Source organism: Peromyscus eremicus, chromosome 5 (genome assembly GCF_949786415.1).
Source record: "Peromyscus eremicus chromosome 5, PerEre_H2_v1, whole genome shotgun sequence".
Taxonomy (NCBI): Eukaryota; Metazoa; Chordata; class Mammalia; order Rodentia; family Cricetidae; genus Peromyscus; species Peromyscus eremicus.
In genome coordinates, this window is record NC_081420.1 from 98,210,498 (window position 1) to 98,227,019 (window position 16,522).

The 16,522-nt window shown below is 49.3% G+C and overlaps 1 protein-coding gene across 2 annotated transcripts; it reads left to right on the forward strand.

Annotated features, from left to right (window-relative positions):
- The first annotated feature begins 427 nt into the window (after positions 1-427).
- Positions 428-16,522, forward strand: Marveld3 (MARVEL domain containing 3). Of its 2 annotated transcripts, none has more exons than XM_059264010.1 (3): positions 428-902; positions 3,081-3,208; positions 13,680-16,522. In XM_059264010.1, the coding sequence occupies exons 1-3, from the start codon at positions 511-513 to the stop codon at positions 14,315-14,317; spliced, it is 1,158 nt and encodes a 385-aa protein (XP_059119993.1). In that variant the 5' UTR covers positions 428-510; the 3' UTR covers positions 14,318-16,522. The 2 variants fall into 2 exon arrangements, with proteins under 2 accessions (XP_059119993.1, XP_059119994.1); XM_059264011.1 differs by lacking the exon at positions 13,680-16,522 and adding an exon at positions 8,200-9,962.

The following is a 16,522-nucleotide window of genomic DNA, read 5'->3' on the forward strand; positions in this document are numbered from 1 at the left end:
AACCCATGCCCAGTGGCACAAAACTGTCTTAGAGGGTTTAAGGACTTTGGTTTGGAACTGGGGCTGTAGCCCAGTAGCATACTTTCCTAGACGTGCAAGGCCCTCGGATCAAAACCCAGTATCACGAAAGCACATAAGTAGATGATTGGTCTGGCTTCCTGATGTCTCTACATAAGAGACAGCGTTTGAAGGCTGAGCTGATTTGTCCACATCCCGTCCCCTGCTCTCTGGGCCGCTTACCTTTGTTAATCCTAGAACACCTAAGACTGACAGCTGTTTCCACAAGAACCTGTCCCCCACCTCCACTCCCACCTTCCCTGCCAGGCACCACGACCGCCCCCTGGCGGCCAGGGGCAGGCGCACCCTCTCGGGACCGCCCGAGGGCGAATGCGCGTGCGCACAGGTGAGCTGCCGCCGCCCCGTCCGTAAGCCTGGCCACCTGCCTGGGACACTTGTGGTTGGTTGTTGCCCTCGGGTCGTTTCCGGGCGGGCGGGGACAGGAATCCGGCCATGGGAGATACTGTGGGGACTCGCGAGCCCCGGACCCGTCCGAGAGAGCGAGACCCAGAGCGGCGCCCGCACCCGGACCGAGACCGCCACGTCGAGCAGCCCCGGGACCGAGCCGGGGACAGGCACCGGGAGAGGAACGGTGACGTGAGAGGAAACGGGGACCGTCGGGCGGGCAGGGAACGGAGGACGGACCGAGACCCGCGCCAGGACAGACACCGGGACGCGGGCCATCGTGCTGCTGAACAGAGAGCCTGGGAGAAGCCCCGCCAAAGCCGTGCGCGGCCCGAGCCCTGGGTACCCAGTTGGGACACAGCCCCGATCCCCGGGCCCGCGCCCTGGGGGGGCCCGGAGCCGCCGCCGAAGCAGGGCCTCGGGCGCCGCGGGTTGGACAGGTGAGGGGTGCACCTGCTGGGGACCCGGGCCGTGCCTCGTCGGCTACCAATCCTAGCCGGCGCTCGGGGGTGACACTACGACGTCCCCAACTCTTTGTTTGAACTTGATTACCAAAGGAGAAATGGAAGGCCCTGGAACCAGGGGGAAAGAAAGAGTTTCAGGACCGAAACCGGAACAGTTTAGAAGGCCAGGTGGGTGGGGCTAGCTGGAGGCTCCACTCAAGTGGCCACATGACTGTGCTAAGACTACAGACCCTTCTTCCTTGATCGCAAGTTAGCCCTCCTTACCTCTCAAAGCCCAGTTTCCAGGGGTCGGGGGCTGAATAAATTTAGCCCAACAAAGAGTTAATAGTTGGACTTGCCCCTCCTGCCAAGGCCGTATGCACAGCAGACGGCTGGCAGAAGCCGTACTTTTAAACAAGAAACCAAGGCCACCTGAAGTTCTCGAGTGGGTTTGTAACCCCTTGGTCAGTGAGGTCTTTTTAAGCAGCTTCTTTTAAATCGTGTGCTTGTTTGAACCCCACCCTCCTGAAGGAACGAACTTCACCTGTAGGACCCGGAATTCCCCTAAGCACCTGTGTCCTGGAAGGTTTGTGAATGGAGATAGAAAGGAGAACCACAAGGAGGCCTGGTCGCCACACCCCCTCCTAGAGAGTTAGCATGCCATCCAATTCCACAGCTGTTAGCCAATGTGCAGACTATGAACCGGGCTCGGCAGCGTGAGGAAATGGAATAAAAGAGATGTTACCCCTCATGGCCAAAACAAAGTAAATGGTCCTTGGGTGAGACTGGCTTTTTCTTGCGTGTGTGTGTGTGTGTGTGTGTGTGTGTGTGTGTGTGTGTGTCTAAGCAGTCCCAATCAAGGCATGGTCTTGCCCATTATCATTTCAGCTCCAGTCTCTCTTGCTAGGTGGTCTGAGCAGTGGTCAGAACTGTGGGCATCTTTTTCCCTGGAGACAACCCTTCTAGCTGATACCAGGTTCTGTACTGATACCTGGCCTCTGCTGTTAGCCATGGAGGCTGCGTCCACACATGGAGGCTGCTATCACGAGTTTATGTTACACTATCTAAAACCAACTAGCATTACAAAAGCTGCGCCCAGATTCGGTCTGCTCTTTCAATCTTTGAGCACCTGACTGCTCCCATCTCGAACTGCAACCACGGGAGTAGAAAACAAGAAGTATATTTGCAGGTTTCCTTATAAACCGGAGCCCTGGTTACCCCACCTCACCCCATAGTGAAGGAAAGAAATGCATTTGCCCGTTGCTTATTTAGAGGTTTGGGGCCAAAGGGGAGCTTCTCTCTGTCCTCTTAAGCATTTACTGGAAGGAGGGGCTGCAGGGGCCAGCGTGCGGTAATTTACTGTCAGGGTTCAGAGGCAGGAAGATGGCAGTGAAAACAGCCAACTGCAGCCCAGTGTGAAATCAGTCCCAACAGGAAAAACTGGGCCTTGGAAAGAATAAAGCTGGACTCCCGTCTAAGCCCAGACAGGATCCCAAGAAAGGTGACCTAGAGCTGAGCTCTGTGGAAGGAAGATGCGAGAGGAAGGTAAAAGGTGTTTCAAGCAGAAAAACAGCTTCCTCAGTGACCCAGAGGCCTGGGTCATCTTTAGGGGTGGAGGGCTGCTCATTGCTGCTGGCTCGGTGAGCCTAGGTTGTGAGCGTGCACAGTGCCAGAGCCTCCTGTGCGTTGATGAAAGGTTTAAGGATTTCAAACCAAAGGAAGATGGGACGACATCTGTGTCCTAGAAAATTCTCGTGAATCCATCAAGTACAATGCAGCCTCCTGTTGAATCTTGGGCAGAGCCCAGCATATGCTAGACAAATGGAAAAAGAAGGTGCCAGGGTGGCCAAGGAAGAAATAACAGAAAGATCCCAAAAGTAGCCTGGCTGGGTGTAATGGTGCATGATTATAATCCCAGCACTTAGAAGGTGGAGGCAAGAGGATCAAGGGTTCAAGGCCATGATTGAGTTGAGAGTTCTAATACCAGTGGGCGTGGTAACACACGTCTGTGACCTAGCACTTGGGGGGCTGAGGCAGGAGGATCACATGTTTAAGGCAAGCCCAGGCTGCATATTGAGGAATGTATTTTTAAGCAAACATAAATGAAGTCTTACTACTAAACAAATCATTGAGTTGCCACCCTGTTTCTAATGTCTGTGTGCTCCTTGGGTGCAGTGAACTCGCTTCGGAAAGATATGTGTCCGTGCACTCCCAGCCTGCACAACGGGAAGAGGAATACTACCAGTCTGAAGCTGAGGGGCTCCTGGACTGCCACAAATGCAGATACTTGTGCTCAGGGAGAGGTGAGCCTTGGGGACCCCGTCTGACCATTTATATTGCAAATGGCTTGAGGAGAGGCAAGGTAGGGGTTGGAGGGGTATGAGGTGGTGAATTGAAAGCTCATCCAGTTTTGCCCTTGGGTTCCTAGCATTCTATTCTCATTTCCGTGTTTGCATGGGGTTCTTGCTTTAAAAAAAAAAAAAAAAAAAAGACAGGAAGGTCTGAACAGTGCAGTGAGGCTCCCCGAGCATATCCAATGTGCCTGGCTCTGAGCATGGGTCAACCACGCTTCCACCTCTCAGCCCCGGGGAGGGGGGGGGGGGACACGTGGTACGTTCAGTGTGCCTGCCGTGAGATGCTTGTGGTCGACAGTGGCTCCTCTGGTACATCAAGCTCCACAGAAGGAGGGACATCACACCAGCAGATAACCAATTTGCTCCTCCTTAGAGACCTGGTGCCAAGTAGTCAGTCACTGGCTTTCCCTCTTCCTTGACTGAGATGCACAGTAAGAATAGACTTTAAGACCAAATGTACAGCCTAGCTTGGTGACTTACCTGTCTGTAATCTCAGCTATTGCTGTGAGTTCTTGACCAGCTTGAGTGACATAGCAAGACCCTGTCTCAAACAACAAACAGACGAAAACATATTCGTGCATGGAGGAAAACAAAGATATCATAAAAACTATTTAACCCTTCCGCCCACCAAGGGAAATCATATTTTTGCTTTCACTAAAAACAAAAGCCAGCCACCAGCATGATGGCTCAGGGGTAAAGGTGCTTGCTGCCAAGCCTAATGACTCCAGTTCAATCCTTAGGACATACTTGGTGAAAGGAGAGAACCAGCTCCCCAAGCTGTCCTCCGACCTCCATGCACGTGGCACACACACACACACACACACACACACAAAGTTAAAAAATAAAAGTCTGGCATGGTGGCATGTGGTCAGTGGGTATAAGAGGATCAGGAGTTCAGAGACCAGCCTGAGCTATGGGAGATTCTGTGTCAACTTAAACAAACAAAACAAAACCTCACTAGTATTTCTCAGCAGCCAGCAGCCTGGCCTCCCAGGTCCTGGCCTTGCCAGCAAGGAAGACAATCTGGTTTGTCAGGGTGAACCCGATGGTGCAGAGGACTTGTGGTTAGTCTGCTGAGGCTGCCCATGACCAAGTGTGGAAACATCGCAGCCTACAGGGGGGAAATCATGGAGTCCACAGCTGAAGGTGTGCCGTAGGTGATGGCAAAGCAGTAGCCATTATAGGATTAGGAAGAACTTTGATAGAAGGCCTCTAAGCCATCTGGCTACAAGGATCTCATCTGGTTTACATATGCTACTGCCAGCAATGTCTTTAATCCTCTTAACTCCTGAGGCTCAGAGAGGCATAGCAGATTACCCAGGTCACACAGCCATTAGGTGAAGGTACTGGAATTGGACCTTGGAACTCCAGCCTAAGGCCTTGTAGAAGGTCTTTCTCTTGTGCTGTCAATAACAGGAAGAAACCTGAATCCAAGAAGTTTCCTTTTTTTTTTTTTTTTTTTCTTTCTGTGATTGATTTGCCAAGAGGAAAGGGGAGGGCCTGGGCTTCTGACCAAAACACACCTAGATTTTGATTTAATTGCTTCTGGCAATTTGGCTTTGAGCCTGGCACTCGGGTATGGAAACCCTGGTTTGGAAAGCTTGAAGATGGTTCAGCACTCAGAAACTAACAGATAGGAGCTGAAGAGTGCTGGTGTTCGGAGCTCCCACGCAGGTGCACAGGGGGGCACTGTGTGGAGAGACAGCCCTCTGCAGCAGGACTGGCTATAGCAGGAAAGACAAGCCTGGATGCAGGTTAGCCGAAGGCCTTTAGGTCCACAGTAGAGTGGATCCTTTGTGGCCTTCTCTTTGTTGGTGAAATCATGTCATTCCACTCCCCAACCCTCCCAGCAAACAAGGCACCCGGTGGCCCTCTGGGGACACTCAGGAGTCTGGTCTGTGATTCACCCCTAGAAAGTTCAGTCGAACACTCAAACCAACAGAAAGAGATGAGTCCCAGCTTCACTCTTGCAAGAAAGAAATCTCCGATAGAAGCGTTTTTAGGGACTGGAAATAAAGATCAGATTGAAAGCAGGTCAATGCTTGCGCACATGAGGCTTCCCTTGACCCCGTCCTGCCCCCCCCCCCTCCACCGTCTTCTATAGGTGTAGATTCTGTTCACTGACTGTTTGGAGGGACAGGTGTAGAGCTAATTTTGTGGTTAGAAGATGTAAGTCTTAGCTCATTTGTATATGGAACACTTCTTCCTCCCCACCCATCTCCCCCCCCCCCGCCCCCCCCGCCCCCATTAGAAGCTTAGTCCTTCTTTGAAAGTCTGGTTTTTCAGTGAGGCTGGGGGCACAGCAGCAGTCCCAGCTACCTAGGAGGCTGAGGTGAGAGGATCAGTTGAGTCCATAATTTAGATCAACCAAATCTAAAGCAAAACAGACAAGCCGGGCTTGGTGGAACACACTTGAAATTCTAGCACTTAGGAGGCTGAGGTGGCAGGAGCTTCAGGGGAGCCTACACTAGGTAGGAAGATGCTTTCTCCAAAAAAAAAAAAAAAAAAATTAAATAAAGTCCATTTTTTCATTTTTCTCCCAATTAATACACTTGTTCTCTCCCCCTCCCCCTCCCCTACCCCGTGTGTGTATGCGTGTGTGCGTGCAAGTGGAGACCAGAGGACAACTCCAACATCATTCCTCAATCGCTGTCCACCTTGTGTTTTGAGACAGGGTCTCTCACTGGCCTGAGATGTGCAAATAGGTTAGGCTGGCTGGCGTGGGAGCCCCTGGGATCTCATCTCTACCTTCCTAGCGCTGACATGACAAAGGCTGGATACTACACACTCACGCATGTGCAGCAAGTATTACCTACGGAGGGTCTCTCCAGCCCCTAGAGTTGGGACTTCTGTGGTCAGGAGTGCTGTTCTTTGGCTCAGAACCTTCTGGTGCGGCTGTTGAGAGTATCGGGGGTGGGGGGGTGTTGCATTTCAAAGGGATGCTTTCCTAAAAGGAAGTTGATCTTGTCTCAGGATGCATGTATCTGTGTTACATAGCTTTGTATACATGCATGCACACAGCAGGAAAATGTTGCTGTAATAAAAAATATATGTCTAAGCAAAACAACTTCCGAGATCAAGGGTCACGGTCTCAGAGGTCTCGGCCCATCAAGACAGAGAGAGAGGCCAGGAAGCAGAGGCAGGAGGAGGGGATAGGGAGGAATGGACTTCCCCATCTTGGTCCCATCAGAACCGCTAGCCTTTTGGTTGGTACTGCCCACGTTAAGGGAGGGTCTTCTGTTTTTAATCTCTCTGGAAACCCCACAGACACAATCAGAAGCTCGATTTACTAACCTCCCAGGTTCTTGTCAGTTCAACCCTAACCCTAACCCTGGCAAGTTGACAGTCACCATCAACCATCATACCATCCCAGCCAAGAGGGCTAGGACCGGGACTATGCTGCCAGTGCATTAGCTTGTGATCCCCTGAAAAGGATCATGGAAGAAACTCATGTGTGGCCTTTTTCTAATTTCTGTTTTCAGTCCCTCCTTTTTATTAATTAATGCCCTACTATAGTTCCGGTCTGTACTGAGATTGTGTCAGGACTTCAAAGTGCAGCTGATTTGAAGGGGGCTAACTTGCAAGGGGGTCTGGAGACTTGGCCTGAGCCAGAGGTTGAACTGCTGATCTTGGGCTCCAGTGTCAGGGAAGGCCCACAAAGGCCTAGGAGCCTCGGGCCTTTGTTTTAAGGAGGCCACTCGGTCTGCACAGCCCTGCTCATCCTCTTGTGGATCCACTAAGCCTAACAGAGGAGGCAGGAACTCCAGGAGGGCTCCAGCCCTTCCAGTGTCCCATTAGGAAATTCTCTCTGGCAGGAGGTGAAGTATATGTGAGGCCCTGGGTTCCCATCCCTAGTACCACAAAAAAATTTTGTCATCTAGCAATGCACTGGAGAAACCTAAATGTCCCTTTGTCCCACTGAAGTGGTTAAATTCGTTATGATGCCGGGAATGATAGCACACCTGCAATGCCAGCACTTGAGAAGCTGAGGCAGAAGGGTCAAGAGTTCCGGGCTAGCCTGTGCTACATGGTAAAACTGCTTCAAAATAATTTAAACCATTATAGCAATCCGCACATCTTTTAAAGTCCCGGGGCTGGAGAGGCGGCTCAGAGGTTAACAGCACTTGCTGCTCTACGGTAAGGACCAGTGCTTGGATGTACACCACATCTGGCTGCTCACAACTGTCTGTAACTAAGCTCCAGGATAGCTGATATCTTCTTCTGGCTTTTTTGGGCACCTGCACACACATGCACATATACTCACACATGTAAATAATAAAAATTAAAGATAAATCTATAACGTAGATTTATGTTTACAGAGATATAAAAATATATTTAGAATTAAAATTTAGATTTCCTGAGATTGGGGGGGGGGATGTGTATCTATAGAGGGGGTAGATCTCATGTAGTCTAGACTAGTCTCAAATTTATTATGTAGTTGAGGCTGGCCAAGAACTTCTGATCTTCCTGCCTCTGCCTCCCAAGCACTGGGATTACGGTCATGTGCCACCATGCCTGGTATTTTACGTGGGTGCTGGGGATCAAACTCGGGTTGTCATGCTTACAAGGTGAGCATTTACTAACAGCCATCCCTACTTGGCTTTTTTTTTGGGGGGGGTGTTTCAAAACAGGGTTTCTCTGTGTGTAGCCCTGGCTATCCTGGAACTCAGAGACCCACCTGCCTTTGCCTCCTGAGTGCTGGGATTAAAGGTGTGCGCCACCACTGCCCGGCCCTGTTTGGCTTTTTTGAGCATTATGCTTTTCAGTCAAAAGGATTTCAAAAAAGCATCCCTGCTGCCACCTAACACTAACTGCACAGCCTTTACTGCCCACGGTGGGCAGAAGAAGGAACCAGCGGGTCGAGCTTCCCGGGAAGGATGGTGGAAGCATCTCCTAGCGCCAAAGTAGCATGTGGAAACAGTAACGCCCTTTTCTTACAGCCTGCTGCCAGATGCTGGAGGTTCTGCTGAACTTGCTGATCCTGGCCTGCAGCTCTGTCTCTTACAATTCCACAGGGGGCTACACGGGCATCACCAGCCTGGGGGGGATTTACTACTACCAGTACGGAGGGGCTTATAGTGGCTTCAGTGGTGCCGACGGGGAGAAAGCCCAGCAGCTGGACGTGCAGTTCTATCAGCTCAAGCTGCCCACGGTCACTGCAGCAATGGCCTACAGCGGAGCCCTAATGACCTTCTCCTGTCTCCTCATCCTCGGGGGTGTCCTGCGGCTCCCATGGCACTGTCCGCTGTGGCTGGTGATTGAGGGCTTGATGGACGTGCTCATCGCCGGGGCATACATCCCGGCCTTGTTCTTCTTCTTCCAACACCTCTCTGATGCCTACAGCTCGGATGTGTGCAAGGAGAGGGAGGCCCTGTACCAGAGTAAAGGCTACAGTGGCTTCAGCTGCAGCGTCCATGGGGGAGACATAGGAACGGGAGTTTTTGCAGGCATGGGCATTGTGGTCTTTGCCGTGGGAGCTGTCCTGGCCTTTAGGGGCTACCGAAAAGTCAAGAAGCTGAAGGAGAAGCCCACAGAAATGCTTGAGTTTTAGACTTCTAGAATGTTCTGCCGAGTGTACATGGTAGAAGCCGCTCTCAACCGTAATCTTTCACGAGAATTCTTTGATGTGAAATTCACTAATGCTTCCAAAGTACCAAGGCAGTGTAGGTATCCTGGGTGTGCTCCTGGTTGTCTGGAGCAGTGTTTCTCTGGTTTCTGGAATCTTCTGTGGATGTGGAACTAACCAAAAATATATCAAAACCGAGAGCCAGACATGGTGGTACAGGCCTGTAATCTTATAATCCTAGCACTTAAGGCTGAGGCAAGAGAATCTTGAGTTCAAGACTAGTCTGTGCCAAATAGCAAGACCAGATAAAGAAGGAGCTAGGAGAGGCCAGGACCCACAGGAGGAAGACAAGGTACACTCCATGATCAGGGCAGGGGGACTATTTCGTTGGAAGCTTATCTTTAGAGTTCACGGAAAGCTACATTGACAGGAGACAGACAGCTCAGCCTGAACTGTCTGTTCTAAACTCGGCTCTCTTCAGTAGATGCACCAGGTATCTCCACACTGAGTATCTGGTCCCTGCATTCCTTCAACTCGGTGGATTCTGGGGACACTTCCCCAGAAAAACTTAAGTGTGAGGGCGTAGCATAAAGAAAAGAGAATCAGATTAAATTCACTGAGCTGCAAAGAAACCATTCTCCAGGCCCCTTACAGTGGCCCAGAGCCCTCAATAAGCATTTGTACCTCTCGTAAATGTGCCATTGTATGAAGACTCCAACCCCACAGCTGGTATTCAGGATCTACCCAAAAGAAAAGAATGTAAAGTCTTTTTCTCAGCAGAAGAATGTTACTTTTGGCCAGATAACTCCATGGACTGGATGGACTATGTGAATTACAGCTTGGGACCATTACAGTATTTTCTGGTACAAGTGACCATGTTCTTTGATGAGAATCCAAGCATTTCAAAGAAAAAATTTAATTTGGAGGCAGCAGTTTTCTTTATGTTCGAAATACACTCTTCACTTAATGCCATTGATGGACTTAGAAGACTTTGGTTTAGGGACAGAATCACATACCTCTGTAGTACATGAATACCGTAAGATTTTGCTCAAAGAAAAAGATTTTTATTTTTCATTCTGTAGATATTGTGACTGCACATATTCATTTTATTTTCGCAAAATAAAAAGATCAAACTGACTTGCTCGCCTTGGATTTTTTTTTTCCCCTCAGAACAGTGATGTATAGTGCAAAGGCAGAAGTAGATACAGAATTAAGCAGAGTGTTATGTGGTCAACCACAAAGGCAGCCTTGCTCAGAAAGATGCTGTTTACAGCGAAGACCCAGTGGACTTTAGAGTCTCGGCCTCCGCAGACCTCTGCCATCGTTCTGCAGACCTGACCCACTCCCAACTCGGAGACAAATTGCAACGTGTACCTTTGTCCTTTTCTCCAATGTATCTTTCTGCATTTGCAACATAAAGATACTTGTGACTGTTTGCTATGAATACTTTAGCTAAGGCAGGTTGGGCTAGTTGGCATCCGGAATAATCCTCCACAAGTCGTATTCCTTTCAATAAACCCTATTATCATTGTGCCTAGCAGAAGACATGGAATTTCTTCCACTTCAGTTGAGAGGTGTGTGCTGTGTGTACCAGAAGGAAAGGGGGTCATGTTTCCCATCTCTTGTATCAGTACAGCGCTTCTGTTTCTACATGCTGATGGAAGGGAAATCAGTGTAGGGAAAGATGTGGTGTGGGGGTGTCAGCTGCCCCCCACCAGTGACATCTGGGCTGTTTCATCGTTTGCTGGATTTACAGAGCCTGGTTGGAGAGTGGGCAGTTTGACTCTAATGTTGAATTTTAAATAAGAGCAATACAGTTCCTCAACTCTCAGATCCCCACGCTGCTGTGTCCCCTGGCTTTTCAGGAATTCACGTGGGCCTGCAGAAGATAAGCTCAGTTGGCCGCGCCGGAGGATTGCAGAGCCGGCTGCGGCCTCTTAACTGCCTTGATGACAAACATGGCTGGCGTCCATTACTGTAATGAGTAGTTGTCCTAATCTTTGGGAAACAGCACTTCTTCAGAATTCTCTCCATTTCTTTTCACATTTCATACTATTCTCCTCCCATTTTAGAACATTACAGAGATGCCTTACCACCCATTTATGATTTTCAAGGAATTTTTAGTCATGTATTAGTGTCCACAGGGATTGGCCCCAGGGTCCCCTCCAAAATTTAAATCTGAGAGTGCTTTGGGCTCCTGTATAAAACACAGCATGGTATTCATGTATAACATGTCCATAGCCTCCTGTATACTCTTATCTCTGGATTACTTATTCCTAACAATATAAATGCTATGCAAACAGTTGCTAAAATGTATTGTTTAGTGAACACCACTAAGAAAAAGCCTGCTTTGTTCCATGGTCAGATGCTCTCAATCCTCAGTGGAATCTTCCCGTACAGAAGCTTCATCTGGGGAGCTGAGTGCTCTCCCTTCCACTGGTCCCTTCTTCCCACAGGCCGGTGTGGGAGAGGGAGGCGGGGTGAGGCTGGAAGCCTGATCTTCATTCATCAGATAAAACGTCTGAGACTTGGAAGGACTTCAGTGAGCAGGGCAAGAACACTGAAAAAAAAGAGCGGACACTGGAATCTGGTATTCGAATTCGGGGTTCATTTGTATTCCTCTTTGTCTCTCAAAATTCTCGTCTCTGCACCCCAAGAGGATGCTAACCAAACTTCCAGAAGTATAGCCTGAAGCTTCTGCAGGGAGCCGATGACAGGGCCAGCCAATGGACAAGAGACGTTCAGTCATGGCCCACCTGTGGCTCTCACTGCCTTGTGGGATCTGCAGATCTTCTAGACTTCTAAGAAACTCCCCACACATGAACAGCCCAAGTATCTATCTGTAGAAACCTTGTTGAACAAACTGATCCATCCATATAACCAAGCTGGGACTCATGTAAGGAATGATGGGGCCACTGGGAGACGGATCTAGAGATAACGCTGGCATATAGTAAATGGAACCAGTAAGATGCTTGATGGTGTGTGTGCTACATTTATGTCTGGGGGGTGGGGAGGAAGGTGCGGCACAGGTTTGAATGTTTTTATTTACATAAGGAAGGCTGGAAAGTGGGCAAAATGCTTGCCTCACACTCATAACAACCTCAGTTCAGATCCCCAGACCGTGTGTCAAAAGCCTGAAACCCTGTGCTGGCGAGATGGGAGGCAGGTGGTGAACCCCTGGAGCTCACTGGTAGACAGTTACTCAAGCCTTTTTGGTGAAGTTCCAGATCAGCAACAGACCTGTCCCAAAGAAAAGGTAGAATAAAGGTCACACCTGAGGAACTGTCCTCTGACCTTCATACACACTCGACACGTGTGCACATGGACAACCTCCCACCACAAACATGCACACATGCACACACCAAAGAGAGAGAGAGAGAGAGACACAGACAGAAGCAGGGGAGTGTATTAGGGAGTTATGAAAAGTCGTGGGGGCTGGGTAGAGGCCATCTGGGTTACATGGCAAAACTGTGCTCTGGGGCGACGGGAGAACATGAAGGAAAATTTTCAGTCTATACTTCATGACATTAACTTTTCCTTCAAACTTTTCATTCGAAATTCCACAAACAGTCGCTAGATTAGTGTTTCACCGCTATGAAGCCCAGAAGCCGTCCCAGCAGACGACACCTCTAGTGTGGCACCGGAACAGCCACACTCATCCTCCTCCTCTTCTCTCATCCCACTTAGCCCTGTCCCAGTCACTGTCTGGGTACCACATCGCCAGAATGCTGCCCCACTGAGACTGCTCCACAGAGGGAATCATGTAGCCTTTTGAGACCAGAACTACACACACACACACACACACACACACACACACACACACACAATTACCTTGAAACTCACCCAGGTTGCTGTCTGTCCACTCCTCTTTATTCTGGATAGGGCATTCCCTGGAGGCAGGTGTGTGTGTGTGTGTGTGTGTGTGTGTGTGTGTGTGTGTGTGTGTGTGTACCGGAACCATTCACTGTTCAAGGGTAAGTTCTCCCAGCATTTGGCTGTTACAAATAAAGCTACTACTATAAAAACTCTTGAACATGTTTTTGTGTTTTTCTTCCTTTTTTTTAATTTTGAGGCTGGCTCTCATTGTGTAGCCCAGGCTGGCCTCCCACTCAAGGCTCTCCTCCTCAAATTACCAAGTAACTTTATTTCTTTAGGGTAAATGTCTAAGGGTATAATTGCAGAGTCATATGGTACACACATATATTTAACTTTCTTAACTCCCCTAAGCCAGTACAGTTACAGGACCTGTAATCCTAATACTTGGGAGGCTGAGACAGGTAGATTGAGAGTTCAAGGCCAGGCCGAGCTATAAAGCAAGACCTTATGTCAAAAAAATTTTTTTTTAAAATTTCTTAAGTCTCCAAGTTTTTCAGATTGACATTTGATTTTTTTGTATAAGTATATGAGGGGTTTGCATGTGCAATGTTTGTATACCTGGTGCCCGCTGAGGTTAGAAGAGGTCATTGGATCCCTTGGAACCGAAGTGACAGAGGTTGTGAGCTACTGTGTGGGTGCTGGGAACCCAACCCAGGTCCTGTGCAAGAGCCACAAGTTCTCTAACCACTGAGCCACCGCTCCACCCACCTTGCTGGCAATGATTTTTTTAAAGTGTGTTTTAGAAACTGAACAACAGGGTTGATGTTGTACAGCCTACCCGAAGAGCACTTGCCTAATATGCACATGTCTTGGGTCCTACCACAAGCACTAGGATTTTAAATTCCTTAAAAAAAAAAAAAGACAAAACCAAGAATGTTGATAAGGTTGCTGAATCGAACTAGTCATCTTTGGATCCAGGGGATCCCTAGTTGACATGGTGTATGATCCAGCCTTAAACCAGACTCTCTCTTCCCCCAGGTGTGGTGCAGATAGTGGAGGTGATTTTGAATGGCATGGTTCTCATATGCATCGTGGCCTCCTACTTCGTCCTGGCTGGATTCAGCGCCAGCTTTGCCAGCGGCAGCAGCTTCGGGAATAACTACTACTCGCCTTTTGAGGGCACGGAGCTGGAGCAGGTTCGGCAGCTGGACCAGCGGTACACGATCCTGCGGTCGCCCCTGATCTATGGTGGCGTGGCTGTTTCCCTAGGGATGGGCGTCCTCACGATGGGCGTTTTACTGCGGGGAGCCAAGAGTCTGAGGAAGCTGCCTGGGAGGTGGCTGCTGCTGGAGGCCGCCTTCAGCCTCTTGGCCGCGGTAGGCTACTGCGTTGGCATTGGCATTTACCTGCACACTGCATTGCGCATCAATTCCACCGACACCTGCAAAACCAGAGAGAGGCTCTACGCCCGCAGGGGTCTCACCTGGATGAACTGCCAGCTGGCGGGCACTGATGGGGCAGCGGCCACCTTCGCTTGTCTTCTGGTGATTATGTACACGGCCAGCGTAGTGCTGGCCCTGCGGGCCTACCGAGAACAGAAGCGCTGCAAAGACATCCAGGAACAGCACAGAAATTACAGTGATGTCCCAGAATACGTGTGGTCTGGGACGCTCTAGGGAGATCTGGACTCTTTGTTTCTCCCCTACAAGCACATGGGTAGACAACCCTGATTTCCTAAGCTTCCCCCAGGCACCGCAGCAGAGTTAAGTTGTAAAAGTCTGTTGGCGGACCCCATGAAAGCTTGGGGGAGGGGGGAGGTCATATTTGCTGAAAAGAGCCATCTGGTAAGGCTGGGTATGCTCTCGTGGTAGGGCTCTTGCCATGTTGTGAGGTGGATAGTGCTAAGTAGGAGACTAGCCAAAGACATTCTGAGAGCTGAGAACACATCAGCGGGTAGTATATGCGGAGCCACCACAGAAATCCTCCCTCGGCTGTCAACAGCTATAGTGGAAAACATGAAAAAAGGCAAGCTTCAAGACCGGAGAGATGGTTCAGCTGTTAAAAGCACTGGCTGCTCTTACGGAGGATCCAGGTTCCCTTCCCAACACCCACGTCTCACAACAGTCCAGAACTCCAGTTTGTCTTCTGGACTCCAGGGGCACTGCTTGAGCGTGGTGGTACACATACAAGCAAGCAAACACTCATATGTGTAAAATTAAAACCCTTTAAAAAAAAAGGGGGGGGGCAACAGCGTACTGTTGTACTTGGCAGTTGTGGGGTTGGGTTCCAATGAGTAACTATTTCTCTGTCCTTCCCAGAGGGAGCTACTCTGTTGTGAAGGGCTAACATGGCAGTTCTCCAGAGATGGAAGAGGGACTGGGCTTCTTACACAGGAGGGGAGATACTTTTAGCTTGATCTTCTTTAGGATTCCAGTCTCACAGACCAGGGAAAAACGTTTTCCACTGGCTGTTCCAAGTAGATGTGTGTGTGGTGGTGGTGGCGGGGGAGTTCCATTGGAATTAACTTTTTATTTTTATTTTTCTTTTTAAACACGTCTTCAATGGCTGGAGAGGTGGCTCCGTGGGTGAAGGCATCTACTGCCAAGCCTGATGACCGGAGTTTGACCCCTGGGACCCACATGGTGGAAATAGAGAATGGACTCCCTCAGGTTGTCCTATGCGCTCCTGGGCACACCATGCATGTGCACACTCACACACGTACATAGGTAATTCCTGTAGGGCCTGTCCAAAATAAAGGTTCAAAAGTAAACCTCATGCAGAAATGGGAAGACAGGGGCTGGAGAGATGGCTAGGCAGTTAAGAGCGCTTTACTGCTCTTACAGAAGACCCAGGTTCAGTTCCCAGCACCCACATGGCAGCTCACAACCATCTGTAACTCCAGTTGCAGGGACCCAACACCCCATTCTGCTGTCTGGAGGTACCAGGCACACAGATCACGCACATACACACAGGCAGGCAAACATTCAAATGTAAAATAAAAATGAAGGAATCTTTTAAGAAATGAAGCAAAGCTCTGGGGAAAACAACCACCAGGAAATCCCTACTGTTTGGCTGGTATGTCTACTTTACCATGTCACCCTTGGCCTGAGTATTAACTAGTGTCCCACACTAAGACTTGATGAGTGGCAAAGAAACTTGAACAATAGCCAAATTCAAATATGTACCCCTCAACAAGAGACTAGCACCCCAACACACTATTCTCACTGTTTCCCGGGTGTTCTGCCCACCTTGGGTCTTTCACTGGATAAAGGAGACTTGGACCTATGACCCCAGCCCTGTGCCCGCTGGCTCCTGAGCAACAGCTCCTCTTCTGATTGGAGCTCATCAGTGATTAATTACACTGCCGTAAGTCCGGAGTTCAGGGCTGAAAACTCTCTAGCAAACTTGATGGGATTCGTCATTTGTCAGGCATGCTAAGACTGGTTATTCGAGTGCTACAGATGAGGGGACAAAGTCCAAGAAGGGCAAGGGCTGATGTTCCTTACAGTGACTCACTGTGACATTGTTGTACAGTGAGTGGTAAAAGCCCTACCTATCATTCTGGTTACATTCAGCACTGATGACAGATGCTGTTATTTCTGTTCAGTGACAAAAACTGCCTGACACAGGTTAACTTTCCTAGTCACAAAACCTTTAAGCAGTAGAGGTAAGACTTGGGCACAGGCTAGAGAGACGGCTTAGCAGTTAAGAGCATCTGCTGCTTTTCCCAGCACTCAATCACATTTCACAACCTCCTACAATTTAAGCTCCAGGGACCTGATACCCTCTTCTGGACCCAACAGGCACCTGCACTCACACGTGCACATACCCACACATACATACACATAGATCATAATATATATATATATATATATATATAT